The sequence below is a fragment of the Copadichromis virginalis genome, linkage group LG8 (assembly GCF_057382275.1).
Source record: "Copadichromis virginalis isolate Kocher_CV1m ecotype Utaka linkage group LG8, C_Virginalis_male_GT1.1, whole genome shotgun sequence".
Lineage (NCBI taxonomy): Eukaryota > Metazoa > Chordata > Actinopteri > Cichliformes > Cichlidae > Copadichromis > Copadichromis virginalis.
Window position 1 is genome coordinate 9537148 of NC_140625.1, and position 20410 is coordinate 9557557.

At 39.1% G+C, this 20410-nt stretch overlaps 3 protein-coding genes and 1 non-coding gene across 5 annotated transcripts; 2 read left to right on the forward strand and 2 right to left on the reverse strand.

Annotated features, from left to right (window-relative positions):
• Window positions 1-2156: 2156 nt before the first annotated feature.
• On the reverse strand, window positions 2157-8125 carry pdap1a (pdgfa associated protein 1a). The gene is made up of 6 exons (XM_085465605.1): window positions 7887-8125; window positions 5414-5496; window positions 5221-5295; window positions 4585-4709; window positions 4346-4497; window positions 2157-3711 (listed from the first exon to the last, which is right to left on the reverse strand). Exons 1-6 carry the CDS (start codon window positions 7897-7899, stop codon window positions 3677-3679), a joined length of 483 nt encoding a protein of 160 aa, XP_085321731.1. The 5' UTR covers window positions 7900-8125; the 3' UTR covers window positions 2157-3676.
• Window positions 8126-8791: 666 nt separating this feature from the next.
• On the reverse strand, window positions 8792-10500 carry cby1 (chibby 1, beta catenin antagonist). The gene is made up of 5 exons (XM_085465606.1): window positions 10380-10500; window positions 10055-10153; window positions 9800-9905; window positions 9562-9674; window positions 8792-9184 (listed from the first exon to the last, which is right to left on the reverse strand). Exons 1-5 carry the CDS (start codon window positions 10383-10385, stop codon window positions 9104-9106), a joined length of 405 nt encoding a protein of 134 aa, XP_085321732.1. The 5' UTR covers window positions 10386-10500; the 3' UTR covers window positions 8792-9103.
• A 136-nt stretch (window positions 10501-10636) lies between these two features.
• Window positions 10637-19685, forward strand: plbd1b (phospholipase B domain containing 1b). Of its 2 annotated transcripts, XM_085465603.1 has the most exons (12): window positions 10637-10725; window positions 11110-11252; window positions 11766-11988; window positions 12235-12318; window positions 12988-13129; window positions 13217-13363; window positions 13696-13840; window positions 16726-16926; window positions 17674-17814; window positions 17898-18083; window positions 18234-18340; window positions 19389-19685. In XM_085465603.1, the coding sequence occupies exons 2-12, from the start codon at window positions 11147-11149 to the stop codon at window positions 19563-19565; spliced, it is 1659 nt and encodes a 552-aa protein (XP_085321729.1). In that variant the 5' UTR covers window positions 10637-10725; window positions 11110-11146; the 3' UTR covers window positions 19566-19685. The 2 variants fall into 2 exon arrangements, with proteins under 2 accessions (XP_085321729.1, XP_085321730.1); XM_085465604.1 differs by lacking the exon at window positions 10637-10725 and having other exon boundaries at window positions 10732-11252; window positions 11886-11988.
• trnar-ccu (transfer RNA arginine (anticodon CCU)) lies at window positions 10918-10990 on the forward strand. The gene has a single exon. It is a non-coding gene; the product is annotated as a tRNA-Arg (tRNA).
• Window positions 19686-20410: the final 725 nt, after the last annotated feature.

A 20410-nucleotide genomic window follows, 5' to 3' on the forward strand; every position in this document is an offset into this window, starting at 1 on the left:
TTGCATCTTGTAATTAGAATGATGCTCGCCCACTTAAAATATCCTTCAGGCACGGCTGTGGTTAATGTGTAGTTCTGTAAACTAAGGTAAAAAGGATGTGAAATGGCCGAAAGAGGAAACTGAGCTGCTGTTTGTAACATTTTTTTCCTGTCAGCTTAAAAGTTATTTCCATTTTAACGAGTCCACTCTATTCCTCTTTAAAAATCTGGGCATTTTAATTTTTGCTTCAGGTAGTCTGCTTCCTTTTCGGTTAACATTTTTAGATCTTTTGGATTTTTTTTGGTTGTTGTTTTGTAAACACAGCACTGACTTTCTGCAGTCTCTTTAAGTTTAGCGTCAAATAAGCGTAACTCGCCTTTAATCGTGTCTGAAGTTACTTTACTCGTTCTTTTAGCTCCGTTTCTGGATTCGAGAACCATTCTTATAATTTGGGATTTATTGTTCTTAAATTTATGGTGATTGCAAATCATGTCTCCATTCATGGCACACAGATGTTTTTATTCTTCTTGTTTCACTTTGACTTTAGATTTAGGCAAGCAGTCACAGAGGGCTCTCCCCTTCCTGTTTGGGCTCAGACACTCTTAGTACGAAATCTGTTACCAAAAACAAAAACTACAGTAAGGACACGTTAATCCCATGAATTAAGTAGAAATGAATAATGATGCCTTAAAAAAAATTAAACATTACTGTACTTGTTAAAGTTTTACATTAAAGTTTGTAGAGTGTTTGTAGATCAACATTGCGATTTTAACAAAATGCCCTTCATAACTCAACTAGGAGGCACATGAAATCAGCTTATCACAGCCATTATGTTTTTCTGATGTTATTTTGTGATATTATTCTGTTACTTGTGTAGTGTTTTGCAAACAGTAGATAAATGATCTTTATTTTCACTGCTCATTCGCTGAGGGTTAAAAACTGCACGTGTAGGATTTGCAGTGAAATGCAATACGCTTAAAAATATTGCTGTATTTGCTCCAAAATACCTTCCAGGAGGGAGCTATGACAGTTCTCCCTTTGGATCACGGTGAAATGGCACCTGAGCTTCATTTCCAGATTTTATTCTTCTTTTTTCTTTCAGCATTGACACTAAATCGATCAGAGGGTGCAAGTGAGATTGAACCAGCCCTCAACTGCCACATGCTACAGCCTGGTGGCAGCATTGTCAAAATGCACATGACAAACTGAGTCTTTATTTTTAGCAGTTTCCTGACCATTTCTTTTGGCTTCGAGTCAAATTACATTTCTGCAACACTGTGGGTTTCATGCAACACTGTGCAAACATTTTGAGCAACCCCTCGCCCCACCCCAGACTTTTTTGGTTTTTTGGTCATGCTTTAAGGCAACCTTGAGTAACTCAGCTCAAAGAATAAACTAGTGTTGTGTCTGCATATGAAGTATGATATTTAAGTTGTATCTTTAGGTATTTTGTTACTAACAACCTATCAAGAAAAAAAATTAAAGAAACATTTTTTTCCAATTCTTTAGCTGAAGCCATGAAAAATACCAAAGATAACACAGTTTAACAGGTATAATACAGTAAAATATAACTCAGAAGTATAGTCAGTGTCCTGAACCATCTGAAAAACATGGATGCTCTGTTGTGGTTCGGGGTTGCATTTAAGCTGATTTTGAGGATCCTGTCAAGGATCCCAAACACAGACAATGGAGCACTTTAAGTCATGGATTGGTCACCCCAGAGTCCAGACCTCAACATTATTGATGTAGTGTGGGATCATCTTGACAAACAGCAGAACAAAGACCTTTGAATGTCCTTCAAGAAACCTGGAGAACTATTCCTGAAGACTACTTAAAGAAATGACAAGAAAGGTGCCTGAGAGTTCAGGATGTGTTGAAGAATAAAGGCACTCATCCCAAATACTGATTTTCAAGCTCATTAGAATCGCATAAACTGTTTTTGCCTCATTTACTGCATTTATTTTTGCATATTATATTTAATCACTGCACCCATTTACCTATTATCATATATACGTTTTGAATTAGGAGTGGCTTGAGACATTTGTACAGAACTGGACATAGTTTGGCATCTGGCACAAGTGCGCCATTACTTTCAGGCCCATCCAAATTAATCCGTTTATCAGAACAACATGTTTTACCGTGTTAGGTGAGCAGATGAAACAGTCCAATGCTTGCAGTTTAAATTAGATGCAGCAACGCAGCTGATCAGTTTATTGTTTCAAATCACTTCAAATACATGAGGGAAAACACCTCTTACACCTCATGGTTTCAACATTTTGTCCAGTGAACATCGTGGAAAACACCATAATTTTGTTCAAGATAATTTCCAACGCACCACATAATGACCAATTTATTATGTTCACCTGTTCAGTCTAGACAATTCAGCTGCCCTGCAGAAAATCCTCTTTGTGAAGTTAATAACATTCGGGGGTTTTTTGCTCCGTGAGAGGAGCCGGGCCATCATCTGGAAGCTGTTTTTAGAGGTGCTTATGTATATAAGTGCATTACTGCTGAGTGGTAATGTACCTAAGAAAGTATGTGTATGTTAACTGTAGCACTTTACTTACAGAAAAAACAGTGAGCTGGTGTCATGTAAACTTTAACAAGGCGACAAAAGACACTCTGCTACAGAAATACAGAAGCTGTCACTAGAAACAGCGTAAGGCCAAAAATACTGAGGATGTTTCAGATTAAACTTTTAAATACAGATACATCACCTCCCTCCCAAAAAAAAAATTAAAATAAAAAAAAAAAAATTAAAAAATTCTTTTAAAGGAATTTCATGGGCTGTTCCTGGTGGTCTAAGGCCAAGAAACATGAACAGTAAGTTGACTGAAGGTAAGAAAGTACTGAAAACAATCACGGGACATAAGACAAACCAAATAACAATATGTCTCGCTGTGGTGGAGACAACAGCCAATTATTTCCACTCTGTAAATTTCCAATTAAAAATCTGTTTTCATATCAATGGCAAACGGAAAAAAAAAAAAAAGAAAAAAAAAGAAAAAGGGGACAGCAGTTTCTGGAAATTTTGACTTTACTCTAATGGAGTGAGAAGAATGAGGAAACGTTTATGCAAAATATCAACTCAACTGATTTCTGATAACTGAGCTGCAGCATACCATTTTAAACCTAGAACAAAGTAGTAAAATCCAGAGTGTACTTCCTATATCAGTTCATGTGTTTAATAATGTTCTTTCCTTCTCCTGTCGCTGATTTGAGTTCTTACAAAACAGTTAAAACTGGAGAAAAAGTAAAGCACCAAAGAAATCCTTATGCAATTTTACATGACAGTAAACTTCTATTAGGTAATCTTGTTTTAAAAAAAAAAAAAATGCACAAATCAAAAGGAATGCAAATAACTTCAGCAGCTTTTGAATTAAAAACCTGGTAGGTGTGGAGCAATGAAGAGGCTGTGAAGCACTTGGAAAACCTGCGATTGTCTCCTCTGGAACCTTGAAGGAGTTTTAAAGAAACCTGGAGGCATTCCAAATGTTCCATTTCTCTTCATCTTGTTTTGTTCCACCTGTTTTCTCTTGCCGTGGAAGCCCCACGAACTTTGATTTAAAATGAGGTACAGGAGTTTAAGAGCAGTCCTGATCTGACACTACCCATAATAGTCCCCTCCCCGTTCTCCTCTGCTTCTCCCTCCATCCCTCTGAGAGTGAAGTACATGGCGAAGCTTTCAGGTGGAGGACTAGCGCTTTGCTTTGGCTTCTTCCGCTTCTTTCTCTGATGAAAAATGACAAAAAAAAAGAAAACAGTGCAAAGCTTTGAATTTCAAAGTGCTAAACATTTCCATAAAACCCATCCAAACAATCTGAGTCATAAAGTCTCCTGTTGGTTATTGTAATTATGAGAACGGCACACTAAAGCAGCAAGCCTTGCAAACATCTGACATCCTGGCGCTTTCTTAGAAGTTCCTGCCCTGCCTCATTTCAGAAAAATGCATTTGTATTCTCTGGCAGTACAACACTTTGTCTACACAGAAAGTTTTTTTTCCCCCCCTGTACAAACAAATCTCATATCCTCTTACAGCCCCAAGCCAGAGAGGGTATGTTGAATTATGTTCTGGAGCTTTTGTGTTGCAACTCAACTCACTGAGGATGCAAAGTGCTCCATTACTCACAATATAAAAGCCACAGAAACAAGCATGATGCAGTCACTCTGCTCCAGACAGATAGATTGTTATCTACAAACTTTTAGAGATGTTACAGAGATGTAGTTTGAAATAAATCTTGGATAAATCTGTGGTTCTGTGCACTCATGCACATTTTCAGAAACGACATATTTTTTTAAAGCAGCTATTTAAATGAGCAGCAAGGTGTATACTTTCTCCACACTGCACAATTTTCACTATTCTCACCTTTCCTGAGTTCGTCTCGCTTCTTGGCAGCCTCCTCCCTCTGTTTCTTGATGATAGCCAGTCTGGCGAGATCAGCCCTGGCCTGCTCAGTCTTACCCTCAAGATGAAGTTTCATGTAGCGCTCTTTTGATTTCTGCTTTTCTATCTCTTCCCTGAAAAAGATACATTAAGATAGTAATATTTAGTCCCCTTGAAAAGGTATGAAGCACAAACCAAAACATCTTTTGTTTGACACCCACCTCTCCCTGCGAGAAAGCTCTCTGGGAGCGCTGACGTCTACTTCAGCTACCTTTTTGCTCTTCTGAGCGACACGATTGGGATTCTCAATCTCAATAAGCCCCTCCACTCCACTCCTCTTTCTAACCTACATAAAGAAAGAAAAACCTTTGTAACACCAATCACTATGACAGGGCTTGCATCAAATTCTCTACACAAACTACCTTTAAGAACCGTGTACTGCTGTAGTTGTAATGAATCATTTGGGTGTAGTTGTTTTCCTATAAAGACATTTCTTCATCCATCATGTTATTTATGGTGTGGTGCCAAATGTATACAACATATCTGTGTGTGACTGTTGGTTTTAGATGTGTCCTCGAACCAACACAGCTGATTTAAATGGCTAAATTAGCTCCTCCACATGTGAAGTTCTCCAGAGACCTGGTAACGAACTAATCATGTGATTCAGGTGTGTTGACCCAAGGTGAGATCTAAACCCTGCAGGGACACCGGCCCTCGTGGACTGAGTTTGGCCACCCCTGGTCTAAACGGTGCTTTTGACAGTAAGCATTCAGTGAAAAACAAAAAAGATGCATTTTCAGGTTCTCACACAAACACACACACATATTCACCCATTGACAAATTAATAACACATTCACCTCAGACTCGTCGTCGCTGCTGCTTTCCTCCTCAGACTCTGAAGAGCCCTCTTTCTCTACACCACCATTTTCTTCCTGTTAAAATACACATACAGTCATACTTAATGTCTTTTAGGGTAATCAAATATTTGTTATAAAAAAAAAAAAAAAAAAAAACACACAAACAAAAAAAACCCCAACAAGTTTCACTCACCATCTCTCGCTGGGCTCTCATCTGACGATCAATCTCTTCAGGGTTGCTGAACTGCTTCCCGCGGCCCTTGTGGCCCTTTTTCCCTGCAAGACAATTTTTAAGCTGTCAGCAGCAAAAAGACCATCTATTAGCAATAGGGCTGCACGATTAATCGTTAGAAAATCGCGATCTCGATTCATACTTATGTGCGATCTCATTTCCAAATGACAACGATTTAAAAAAAATAAATAAATAAATAAAAAAAAAATACGACGACGACGACTATTGTACTGCATTTTGATGCGGGACGTAATCTGCATGAAAACAAGCGCTCTCTCTTCCTGCTCAACAAATGACAAGGGCGGAGCCTTATACCACGTGATACAGAAGCTGTGCCGTGTGATGCTAAAATTAGCAGGGAAAAAACAACGGAGAGCACGTCAGGGATGACGAGAAAGTGACAGGAGAAAATCCGTCCCGGTCAACCACCCAAACATCAATAACGGGAACCTTATACAGCGCTTCCCTATACCCGTCGAACTTCCGCAGGCACAAAGACATTACGGAGGCTATTACTTATCACCTGACCAAAGATATGGCTCCCATCAACACTGTGCAAAACGAGGGATTTAGGAAAATGATCAACACCCTAGGCCTAGACAAACGCTACACAGTGCGTTTCTATTGTTGCACTACCTGCTCTATACACGCAGTGTCGAGCAAAGGTGGAGACGGAATTTCAAGCAGTACAACATTTTGCGGCAACAACAAAACGTGAGACATTTGTTGTTTTTATGTTTATTGTTGTGATATTTTGATACCATGATAGCATTTACAGGATATTGTTTTATAGTGATATCATACATGAAACTGTTACTCAATAAGGCCCATTTACTAGTTGTTTTTCTCTTTCTCTCTGACCCAAGAATTAATGTGTAAGACTCACAGGCTGGTACCCCAAGGTCGAAAACACCACAGAGACGAGACCACTTCCTTACTCCCATCCTCCCTTTTTCTTTATCTCTTAGAAAAAGGCTCGTTAAAGGCCAGGTGGTTTGTTTCAGAATTCACTAATGAAAGAACTCTGTATTCTATGTCTAGGAGTGTATTTTGCTGGGATGATCATAAATTGTAGCTGAACTGATAAACTACACAAAGGATACTTCTCTGCTCACAAGGCAGGAAGACGTTTCCTTATTTGGTCTGTACCGGTTTGAACTGGGAAAGCTGACACACGAACCTTTTTTTCTCTATATAAGCTGTTGTATACTTAATAAACCTTTGAGTCGATTGGGAAGGCAACCTAAAGCAGTCTCTGTTTTCTTGTTCTCCCAAGCTGCTCCCGAGCTCGTACTAACACGCTGAATGGCATACCTGAGTGTTACTTTAAATAATTAGGAATCTTAGAAGGAAAGGACAGAACTCTGCTTATCACTCGTGCCTTGGAGGGAAAACCGGGATGGACATTTTTTTCCTTCATTTATTTATCGTTTTTATGTTCAGTTTCAATTGTTACGAAGTTGATGTGCAGTTAATAAGTGCAATAAATATTTATAGCCTATTGGAAAAGAAAATCGTGAGAGAATCGTGATCTCAATTCTAAGCCAAAAAAAAAAAAAAAAATCGTGATTCTCATTTTATGCAAAATCGTGCAGCCCTAATTAGCAACATAAAACATTAAACAAGTCGTTTGAATAAGCGACAAAAGCGTGCTCCCACTGAAAATGCTGCATCCAGAGGAACAGAATTACCATTCTGAGAATACAATCAGCTATTTGGGGCGGGGGTGATAACTTATAAGCAACCTGCAAAGTTAATCACTGGGTAGACACAACTATGAAAAAAATACTGGTGCTCTCTCACCATGTAGCCCTATATTTGAGAACAAGTGCCCAGAGCCATCTTTGGCTGATGACACAATTCACAACGTGACTTCAGAAATCCACACAGCCTGCTGCGTGAAGAGAAGATACCGTGAGCGCCGATGAGTCACACTGACGTTTATAGAGGGCCAGCTCCCCTCACCGGAAAATCTAACAGCCGACGACTTAGAAGGACGTACCGACAAAGACAAAGAAAAAAAACCCCGAATAGTTTGACCATATATTTGTGATGTAAACTGGTACAAAGACAACCTCCAAATAGAAATTTCAATAACTGATTATGTATGTAAACTGACCCGGATGCTTTCTTCTCTGCGCACGGTATTAGCGGTTAAAAGCAAGCAACCAAAAAACAAAACAAAAAAAGACTATTGAGGTTTAAGTTAACACCAAGTCGTCATCTGAGCTCACGTGAGAACAAATAAATAATTGGATATCGGTACGTCTCTGGTGCCTTTAATAAACCGTTCTTACCGGCAAATTACATTATGCTAACTATGTAGCATGCTAAACATGCTAAGCATGTGTGAATTCAAAGGGCTAATGATCCGCTAGCTAAAATGTACTCGCAAAAACAGGCACATTATGTGAATTTTCGTTTTAATACTTACCACCACGAGGCATTGTTATAGGTGAGTTCTATAAAAGTCCACCACAACGTCAAAGAATAATACAACAGTTCACTCGAAACGCCGGTGATTTAAAGTGCTAGATGAAAAGACTAAAAAGTACTTCGTCTCTCCCGCTATTGGCAGACGCCTCTTTCGCTCGCGGAGACGTACGCATGCGCACTTGGGACTATAAGCTGCACTGCGCATTTGATTGAAAGGTGCATTGACCAATTGGATAAAGAGACTTAAATCATTCATAAAAGTGGCATGTAACGCTTATCTGTTTAATAATATAATAATGCATAAATAAATAAAATCATAATCGTATATTTGATTATTTGAATTTTATACAGTGCTCAATAAACACCTATGACTGACTGAACAACATAACATAATTCACGCATAAATCAGGCTTTATTGGTCGGTTGGGAAGGAGATGCTGACATTCAAGATACAGATCCAGCCTCAGAGTTTGTGCAGGTTTATGCACTATTAAAACTAATAAAAGAATTAAATCTAACACCTCCGGTTTCCCTTTTCCTTTCACGGGTTTGAGCCTGTTTCAAAAGCATGTTTTTATTCTGTTTGTTAAAATAAAATAAAAAACAATGTACAAAAAATGAAGCTCTGTATGCTATGTATTAAAAATACTTATAAATAATTCTGACCACCCAAAAGTTGCTCAGTAAGTATATGGAAGGCATACTGTATATGAGGGTTTTGCTCTATTTGGAAGTGGAGCTGAATGAAAAGCTGTAATAGTGAATGAAGCCTTACTTTTCTTATTTTATTCTTTCTATTGTGTTACTGTATATTTTTAGAGCTGCTATGAATCCAACAATTCACAAATGTTATTTTCTAAAAACCGAAAGTCAAACAAAAAGAAATGCCTTTTGTCAATGGAGTTTACTTTTAATCCAAAGAGAAAATAGAAAAAAATTATATTAAAAAGCAGGTTTTACATCACATACAAATGTACAAAGTGTAGAAAATTGGCTGTGTATTGAACAAAGAAGGTTTTTAAGGTGAAATAATTCAACAAATTAAAAACAGAAAACATACAGTAAGCGGAAAATAAAGAGTAAAATGTAACACACAAGAATCCTCATTTTGAGGAAAATGGATGATATTATTACTTTTGTCCTGTTATCTATCGATACAAAAATATTTACTTGGAAGAAAACGCTTTATTCAATGGAGGCACTAGATCAGATCTGTCATTTTTTTCTTCGATGTTGAGTCTTGACTTCTTCCACTTCTTTCTCCATCAGGTGATACTCTACGGTAGTCTCTGTTAACTTGAAGGAAAAGATTAAAGATCACTATTTTACTCCTTCTGCGACAAACCGGGTTATCATCATCATTATCATCATCACCTTTATTTATAAAGCACTTTAAAAAAACCACAGCTGAAACAAAGTGCTCTACATAGGAACTATATAATAAAAGTTCATAAGATATAAATAAAAGCCAAATAAAAGAAAAAGTAAGCGTTATATAATTGAATGAACTGGTAATTACATTTATAACTTAAATATAATATGCAGCCTGTAAAAAAAGCAGTATTATGCAGTTATAACAGCTTTACAGAGGAGGCAAAAAAAAAACTTTCCTACCTCAGAGCCTAATATTGCATCCATAATATTACTCACAATGTAATGACAATTGATCTTACCATATCCAGGAGAAGTTCAATCTTTAGTTTTAATACGTTATTCTCTTCCTCCAGCTGGATATTTTTTTTCTTAAGCCGCTGAACTTCCCTACTAGACACATTTCCACCAGATTCTGGTTTCACAAAGGAGAAAAAAAACCCGTTTATGCTGTGTTGGCCACAAGGAACCAGATAATAACACACACAGACACACATAGAGAGAGAGAACTAAAAGGTAATTATTCAGAAAACCCATTACCTGTAATCCACTGTCCCTCTTCAAATTTCAAGACCTGACCTCCAATGTTCATCACAGGAGGGCCATACTCAAGGCCCAGCTCTATTTCTCGAGTTGAACGATCCAACTAAAAAAAAGATAAAAAGGTATAAATAACGGTTAATGCTATCTCTCAGGGTGTTATGCAGATTAACCCCCCGCCCCCCCCCCCCCCCCGAACGTGCTGTACAACTAGTGTTTCCAGTGTGTGAATGATGCTAAAATTCATTAGCTCACCGTGTGGAGGCTGGACAAGGAGGCGGATTTACGTGGAGGAACCTTTTTAGGACTAAATGGGTTTCCAAACAGAGGCATCCTCAGAGATTTTTTAAGGTCCTAGATCAGAGACAGCACCCGAAAGAGAATTACTATTTTTAAGATAACGCTAGCTTCACCTAGCTTCTCACTGTGTTTACCGTCGTTAGCGGTGCACGACCAAATTAATGCTAGGTGGCTAGCTGCGTGAATTACTTATATCTCACAATTTAATGAAATTATCCCCTGCCTCTCAGAGTATTTAGGTAATGCTGTTTCAATTTAAATATACAGCTAACATATTTACCTCCATACAGGGTATTTATTTAAGTTCGCCTGAATCCGTTTCTCGCAGAACATGCTTGCCACTGCGCAAGTGCGAATTTTCCATTTGTCCAAAGTGGGCAATCCTGAAACATTCCACGACTTTCGCACAAACTATTCGGGAAAAAATGTCCACCATAATACCCTTAAAGAAACTAAAATTTAATCCATCGTCTTACATTTTTTTTTTTTTTTGGGGGGGGGGGGGTATCGTGTTCACATTTTAATACCTACTAGTTAGAATTTCATAAGATCTTCCTGTTTCTGAATGATAATGGAACAACCCGTGTAACGGAACGTCACCATGGTGATCTTTTACCGTCTTTGGGGTACGACGCTTTAATATTTTATTCGGATGAGCTCATATAATTAAAAAAAATAACTCCATACATTAAATTGACTATTATGAACAGCACAATGCAGATAATGATAATGTACAAAAAGTAAAGATAATACGAACACTATTTCAGTAGGTTACGGCTGTACTTAAAATACACTGGCCCCGCCTTACTTTGTACACGGCCCCAGTGGCCTAATGGATAAGGCACTGGCCTCCTAAGCCAGGGATTGTGGGTTCGAGTCCCATCTGGGGTGTTCTACTTTTCGCTATCGTAACAAGCACCTTAGACACAGTTTAAGTGCTTCGTTGTCTGTAGAAGAAAATCTTCACATATAAATCCTAATACGTTTGAAGAATATGTGTGTCTAACTAGGCGAGAGGCAGGCAGAACACAGACCTCCACGGCTAACATGGAAAAACGCAGAATGGCACTCTGCGTACTGCTGAGCACTTTAGCTGTATCCACAAAATCCACGGATGTATTCAGAAGAGTGAACGTCAAGCTCCAAACTTACCGTGAGTAACCTTACTGTGGCGTGTCTGTACACGGCGGGAACCAATTTTATATCCCTATAACTCTAGCTGAACGCTAAACACAAAATAAATATATTTACCGCTATAAAAGAAGGCGTATGGTTATATCTTACATAGCTTTTCTTTAATGGAAAGTTACTTTGTTCTCTCCCGGCTAAATTTAACAGTTTTAAAATGTAACACTATTTGAACATGTAACTCGAAATACCATAGCCATTTAAATGCATTTAAACACGTTTTCTTTTTTAAAATGTTTTTGTAACACTTATGTTAACAAATGTAAGTTGAAAAAAATGCTTGTATATTCAAGCAAGGACACGAACACAACATTGTGTTAGTGTTCTTATAATATTAATATGCAATTAATATTAATTTGACAGAAAATAGCAACACATGAGAAAGCTGTTGTAATTATTCTATCGGTGTCATGACATTATCTTACATAATGTGTGTTATCTAACCTCAAGCATGTAACCCATCCTTCTACAATGGTAGAGCTCCAAGAGGCCACTGTGCACTGGGATGCTGCCCAGAAAAGTGTGATCCTGAAGGAGGGGTTGATGGAGACGGAGGGGGAAGCCTATGGGTACTTCAATGACACTCTGCTCCTCTCAGGATGGGGCATCCTGGAGATCAATGCAGGCTATGGAGGAATCACTCAGGAAGATGAGACCACTTTCTTCTTGGCTGGCTACCTGGAAGGTTACCTCACTGCTGGGTGAGCAGCACAGGCTAAGTGCAAGCATGAAAATACACTAAGCACCATAAATGCAATTTTCAAGTGAGCCAATCATGTGGCAGCAATGCAGTCCGACACCTAATGCAGATACAGGTCAACTTCAGTTAATATATCGTTACACTTTGATTACATTTCTTATTAGGTGTAGCTGCTAGCTCTGGTTGTAACATGTGGACTGCTTTTATGTGGGCTAATCCCTCACTGCTTATTCTCCTTCCATTGCAGACAGATGTTCAGTCATTACTCCAACATGTACCCTCAGCTGATCAAGGATGAAAAGGTTCTGGAGCCCTTGAAAAACTTTTTGAGGTACAGTGTTAAATTATATCAAATCAAAGCCATGGATTAAGCTAAGAGTAATCCCATGTCTAATACTAGATTTATAAGCGTTTCTCTTTGTTTTCCATTGCCTTCAAGATGCTTTTTCAGAGGCTTGATTAACCAGTATTGTGCACAGAGTGTATATAAAAGATGGGTGTAGCCCTTCTCTGCTTTTAATAGCCTGCAGGAGGTGACTCTCCTGTTGGCACAAAGACTGTGTAGAAGTCTAGGGAAATTATCTTAATGCTCACTTAATCTGTGACCTCAGGAAACACTAAGTTTATGGGCTCAGTCTTAAGTCTTACTTGATAAATTCTGGTGATGTGGTTGTTGTTATGAAAGTCAAATACTTTCTCATTCACAGCTGTGTAAATATAAAGCATGCAGTGGTATGCGTCAGTTCTCTGTCATATTCACACCTTAACCGCCACACCTGGGTTCAAGACAGCAAAGCTTAGCTGAAAACTTTACAAGACTCTTTTAGGCAGCGGACGTCTACATCCATCTTTTATATACATTCTATGATAGTGCCTCATAACTGTCAACTGTCTATACAGAATTTACAAATTATATTTATGCACCTATTGATTGTTAGAGTGATGTAAAACTGCACCATCAAGAGATAAACGTTGATTCTAAAATTTGAATAAACCCCAGCAAACAAGACCAGTGGGCCAGAGAGCAGGTGAAGCTCAGGAGAAACAGTGACCCCTTGTGGAGGCATATGGGACTGATCCTGGCTCAGCTGGATGGACTCCACGCAGGAGCTGCACTGTGGGCCAAAAGCAAACACAGGGAGGTGTGTATGTGTGTGTTTGTTGTTGTGAGAGAGTTGTCACAGTCATTTCATGGATCTCTTGCCACTTGCTCTTTCCCTCCTGCGCAGCCTCTATCAGCGTTCACGGTCCAGTTTCTAAATGGTGTCGGTGACCTCTTGGATCTTGTCCCAGCTTTGACACCTCGCTCCAACTCCTCCGCAGGGTCCGGCGCTTTCAGGATGCCTGGAATGGGCCACTGCACAGCTCTCATAAAGGTTAGGCCAAGCTCATTTGGCTCATGTGAGGGAGCCCTTGGGAAAACCTCAACACAAACCTAACTGCTTTTATTGGCCTCTGTGAGCAGGATTTTCTTCTTTTAGATGAGTGTAAAAGGGGCATTGCAAGGGGCTTATTTCCTCTTTCACGTACAACAATCTATGGAACAAAGTTCAAATGGATGTGTGCTACTGGATTTTTTAAGACCCCTTTAATGTATCTTAATAAAGTTGCATCCACGTTAAACTCTTTCTTTTATGATTCACTGATTGTGTCTTGTTTCTTTTAAAAATATAGATGTTTCTCTCTCTCTCTCTTCTCTGTATCTCAGGTTCTTCCAGGCTTTGAGAACCTGCTAGTTGGCCACTCTAGCTGGTATACTTATGCAGCCACCATGCGTATCTATAAACACTGGGACTTCAAGGTGTCTGACACACACGTAGCCACTGGAAAGATGTCGTTCAGCAGCTACCCTGGTACACACACTCCTACTATATCACATACAGTATAAGAGCCGCACAACCGCACACTTATATGCATAAATATACTCAAATAATCAATGTGTCTCGAGAAAAAAAGATCAATTTGCAGAAGAAGAGGGTTTTTCAAAGAACAGACCTCACTTCTTTCTTGCAAAAGCTCCGAGGGGAGGTGAACTTCTTATCCTTAATCCACAAGGGAAAATATGAACACTGACATCTAGGAATTAACCCAAATCCCCAATGAACATTTCCTACTCGACACAATTCTCCTGCAAAGCATGCAGCTTAGGCAGTAATGAGAAAACACTGAATCCCGCGTGTGTTTATGCACATGCTCGAACGGAGCTATACTCCCCTCGCTGTAGAGTTAGAGGAGACTGAGAAATTTTGTGGCCAAAGATTTGTCAAGTGGACCAGGCCATAAAAAAATCCTCTGGTGGACTACAGTCCTATCAGGACACAAGTGGTTTTAAAGCACTATATTTAGAGAGCAGCAGGCCGAGGATATCACCTCACTATATTGAAACAAAGAGATGAAATACAATGGGGTCAGCAGAGGTGATGTGTGCCCTCTGCGGCCTTCCTAAGCTGCTTCCCCTCTAACAGTACTGAGGATTTATCATGCACTGCAGGTCGGCACCATGAGAACAAGAAGAGGTGCTGGGCAGTCTCAGTGGTGGAAATATTCAAAGACATCTGGCTTCTATTGTTAATAATATTAATATTGTACTTCTAGTGCAGGAGTTGGATGTGTTTTTTCAGAGGAGCTTATTATTTTTCCTTTTCATGTATAGAATACAAAGTAGTATAGAGTAATTCTACCTGGTGTAACTCTACATAAAAGTAGTATGGCAAGATGAAACTTGAAATAATTATAATACACGCAATCGGAAAAGGAATGCTGATAACACATCTGGTACTTGCGATTCATGAGCGTGATAGTCATATCTTTAACAAAAGTTATGAAGTCACATGAAAATAAAGTTTTCACAGCATGAAAAGCACCTTTAACAGCAATAACTTGAAATAATTGTTTTCTTTATGACTTTAAAAGACTCTCACGTCGCTGTGAAGGAACTTCAATCTACTGTTCTTTACAAGGTTCTTCAGTGTATTGAGGTTTGGGGGTGTTCTCCTGAGGTACAGCCACAGCTTTCAGTCAGGATGAGGTCTGAACTTTGACTGGGTCTATGAACTTTCATTCTTTTCTTTTTTTAGCCATTCTGTTGTAGATTTGTTGTTGTGCATGGGATTGTTGACATGTTGCATGAACCCATTTGAGCCAAACTTTAGCTATCGGACAGATGTCGTCACGTTTGACTCTAGAACACTTTGGCACACAGAGGAGTTCTTGCTTGACTCGGTGACCATAAAGGTCTCAGGTCATCACCCCTCCACCGCAGTGTTGACAGTTGGTATGAAGTGTTTGTGCTGATATGCTGTGTTTGGTTTTCAGCAAATGTAGCGCTGCACACTACGGTCTTGTGGTCTTCTTGGTCCAGAGGTTTTGTGACTTATTTAGCTACAATTTTGCAGATTGAGGCATGCTCCAGTGTTCTTTTTGGAGAGAAGAGGCTCTTTCTTGGAAATCCTTCCAAAAAAAAGACTGCTTGTTCAGTCTTTTGCTAATTGCACTGTGCTTAATGTCAATATTTAACATGGTAACTGAGGCCTGTAGAGTTTGTGATGTATCACTTGGATGTTTTGCAGTTTCTTTGCACATTTGCTGTGACATCCACTACTGGGAGAAATTGTGGCATTATAGGAGCACACACAAACTCTATAAAATAATGCTTTTATTGAAGTGCTCACATTTGTTGGTGATGAGCACAGCACTAACACGTGACCACAATGGGAAACATGTTAGCATACAGTTACGTATCAAGTGGATAGAGAGTAATATTAGAATGCACATGGTGCATTAAATATAAATACTTTAATACACCACCAGTTCATCAGAGCTAAATGCTGAGGGAAATACAAAATGTAGTACTTTATGGGCTGACTGATGACCCATTTTCAGCAGCTGGTCACAAACACTGTATGGCTGTTGTTGAGTCCAGATATTATACTGTATACTGGGTTTTCAGATTTTATATGCTAAAAACAGCTTCCTGAGTGAATCAAAATAATAAAGTTGCAGACCAGAAAACTGAAAACGTCTGAGCTAAAAGATGCTAAAGACTTGCTAAAAGAAACTGGGACATCATTTTTATTGCTGTGTGCAAATCATTTCAGGAAGCATGCAGTCATTTGAGACAAGGCAAGATTACTTTATTGTCATGATAGGAGAAAATCACCTTGGATTAAGCCACACTATAATAAACAGACCTCAGAATAAATTAACAGATAAATGATTTTTAAAATGCATTTACAGCAAAACCTCTCTGCTTATCTGTCTGTCCCACATGAGCTGTTCATTTATCAGCTTAACTGGCAAATTAATATTTATTATTGCACAACAGGAGCCTGCATCTCCTTCCAGAGTCCATTAGCACATAATCAGAGGTCCACACATGTGAAGAAGCAACTAAAAGCTCTGTTCCCTTTTTATATGTGCTATATAAATGAAAGTAACAAGACAAGTAATCATAAAAAGCAGGATTGTTTCACTTGACTTTATATATTTTAATAACAAATTAATATTACTGTAGTACCTTAAAAAACCTTAAAATGCCTTTAAAAAATCAGAAATCACTGGTTGAGTTAAAGATACTTATTCCATTTGCTAATAAATACAAGTTAAGCATGTTGTGAGTTGCAGATGATCTAATCACGACACCGTTGGTTTGCTCCAACTTTATCAAATGACCCCCAACCCTCCCCCACTCCTTTGTTGACTGTCAAAAAGAAACCTGCTGCGTGTTCTCCTCCTCCAGGCTTCCTGATGTCTCTGGATGACTTCTACCTCCTTGGGAGCGGCCTGCTGATGACTCAGACCTCCATCGGCGTCTTCAATGCCTCTCTGTTCTCTCAGCTCAGCCCTCACAGCCTGCTGGCCTGGCAGAGGGTCCGACTGGCTAACGGTCTGGCGCACAGCGGAGAGGAGTGGGCGCAGGTTTTCTCCAGATACAACTCAGGTGAGATTTCAGTGATGTCAATTAAGGCAAGTTGAGTTTTGAGGCTTTATTCAAAACCAAAGTAAGCCAAAGTAAGTAAGTAAGTAATATGGAGCCACTAATTCACACTAATGCATGCTGTTATTGCCCTGCCTTCTGGCTTTTAGACGTAATGCTGGCAATGCAAAAATTCACAGGACACATGTCCATAGAGATTTAGCAGTCTCTCAAACACATCGTTCTTCTCAATTACACAATGCTTGTGTGTGTTAATTGGGAAGGATGCTTTGATCTTTCACATCACGTTGCTATGGAGGGCAGAGGAGAAAACAGGACAGGGTGTTCTTGAGACTGACAGCTCTTTAACAAACAGCAGAATTGGCGCTCAGATTCATCATCCTGCCAAGCTATTGCAGTGACCTGCAGACCTTGATGTCATTTCATTCAGATCGGGTTATGTTTTCGGTTTTTATGGCATGTGCAAATATGTATCTAATAAGCCAAAAGTTTATGTGCTTCCCTCTCTAGATCCAAATCCCTCAGGTGCATGCGAGACTGTACATGTAAGCTTTCATTTTACAGTAGGATAGCTAACATGCAGCAACATGAGCTAGACCGATTACATTACTTCAGTATTGGTCTTTTAGTGAGTAAAGGTAAATAAAGTTGTACCACATCTCACAAAATCCCTCCAATATTTGTTGACACACAAAATCCAAGTGTCCATGGGACAGGAAGGAGTGGATCTGTATTTCCTTTGTATTTCAGGCACATATAACAGCCAGTACATGGTGGTGGACCTGAGCAGGATTTCTCTGAGTAAAAGCATCAGGGATGGAGCTCTGACTGTTGTAGAGCAGATTCCCGGCAAAGTCAAGCACTCCGATCAGACTCGGGCGTTACGCAGAGGTAAGAAACCACCTGTATCTGTGTGATTACTGCTGTTGTTGATTTCTGAGTGACCTCCCCCTCCAGTGTGCTCCATTTAACAGGTTATTGGCCGTCATACAATATACCATTTCATGCTGAAATCTACAACCTGAGTGGGTACAGTGTGATGTGGAAAAGATACGGGGAAGACTTTTCCTATGATCTCTGTCCCCGAGCTAAAATCCTCCGCAGGGACCAGGCCAAGGTGTCCGACCTCAGCTCCCTCAAACGCATGATGAGATACAACAGTAGGTGAAACAACAGAGTTATTGTTCCTCGCGCTGTATGTCCGCTCTGGAGCTCAAAGCACTTCACAGAAAACACAAATAGCCCAGGATATTTTTGTTCCCGTCAAAGTGAAAGCAGCATGACTAAACGTCAGACTGCTTCTGTTTCAGACTACAAGAAAGATCCCTACTCAAAGGGCCATCCCTGCAAAACCATCTGCTGCCGCAACGACCTGAGACCAAGGAGGCCACGGCCAGGGGGCTGCTACGACACTAAGGTCAGAGGACACCAGCACATTAGGCCAGAATCAGCTCTGTTACAGTGTGAGGATAAAAACAAAATACAAAGTACAGCATGTGTTTTGCTTGTGTTTTTGTCTGCCGATATAACCTTTGGTTAAAGAGTCACCGCTGTCACATGCCCTTTAAATTCCCTGTTTTTTTTAAAGCTGCAGTTTTTCTCTTTACTCCTTTTGTTATTTGTTTAACTATTTCTAGGTGTGTGTTGTTTTTAATAGAGCAAGATGTTGATTCTCTACGTTAGAGTAAAACAGGGAGTATATCAGGGTGTGTTTCAGGGCGTGTCTAACCTGTGATTGACAAGTTGATACCACAGAATTGAGCATTGCGCTCAAATTCTCAGTTTGATCTGCCCATCAGCTGTTCTGTATTTGTTTGTAATAAAAAACTGCAGAGTGAGCTCATCCAGTAAGAACCTTTTTTTTTTTTTAAACCTATAATTTTTTACTTGCTAAAGCTAGCATTCATTTTTATATCACAGTGAATTACAAACCTTGCACCTTGTTAATCAGTCTGGGACAAATATGCTCACAAACAACCGAGATGCCTTGCACAAATCAGTGAGTATATCTTTTTGTTAGACTGCTGTCTGTGATCCACAGTGCTAATATGGCGACAATAAAACCGATATGTAAATCTAGTGTCCAAATATAGATGCCCCAAACAAGATATACCACCAGGTGATATTAGTCATATCACCTGGTGGTATTAGAATAAAGGCCAGGTTATCACCTCTAGCATTTGTGAATGTGTGTGCAAACACTGTTGCTAATCTGTCTGTTAGATATTTCCTAGATTAAGTGAAAAAATATATTTGCTGCTGGCAAAATATGAAAACACTCTCCAAAGTTAATAAGATTCATTCACATTAATTATGTGTAGATTTCTGTTCAGTTCAGTTTAAGTTAAATTGTGCAGTGGTTGAAGCCAGTATTTCAAATGAAGCAACAAGATTTGATTAGAAGCATTAAATTACCTTTCTTTCACATGTTCCTGTTCCCTCCTCATTTCTGTGTCACGGTATAGGTGACAGACTACCAGATGGCGCTCCAGCTGGTCGCCGAGGCAATAAATGGCCCCACGACCCAGGGGGGTCTGCGCCCATTTTCATGGCAGTCCTTTAACTTCACGATTCATCAGGGACTCCCCCACACGTACAACTTTCCCTTTATCACCATGAGGCCCATGCTGGACAAGCCATAAGAGCACAGAGCTGGAAGATGCCATGCGTCCATGTGTAGCTGTGTTCAAATTCACAAAACCTGCGCCACAACACTGAAAATCCTGTTGATGCAGCTAAACAGAGAGTAAAAAACTTGATTATTTTGCCAACATTGGTGTTTTTTTAAATTAATAATTTAATAATCCATTTTAAAAACAGACAACAAATGATCAAAGTGAAGTATACTGAAATAGATGCCACTAGATGCAGTGAGGTGTTTGTGATGTAGTGTTGTGTTGGTCTTATTTCACAGCATCTATCTATTAGTGACAGAGTACTCTGAACTGGCATAAGGATTGTCGGCTTGTTTGCGCTATTTTAACACTCTGTGTAAAGTTTCCACAAACGTTTGGATTTAAACCATCAGGAAAATCCTGTTCGTTTTATATTTATTATAATTACAGTATTTTTGTTTTTGAGTTCAATTCTATGCAGTATCTACTCAGGTTTGCACATTGTGGAAGAAAATTATCTAAGTTTGCATTAATATTAACTATACTAAATTAAATTATAACCTGTGGTGCATTTTGTCTATATAAACAGAAATAAAATTCGCAAAAACTACAACAACTGTTTTTGTGCAAAATATGAAAGGAAAAGATGTTATTTTCAAAATAAAATATTCACAAAAGGTTCACGTTTCTGATCTGGTTGACAAAAAAGAGAAGTTATGATAATTGCATTTGACTGCCATGTATAGTACCTATGGGAAAATGAATAAACTCAAGTAACAATTTTAAGTAACATTTGACTGCATAACAAATAGGATTTCTCAACTACTCTTACCTACTTGTCAGTTCCTAATGTGTTTTTACCACCAGACTAA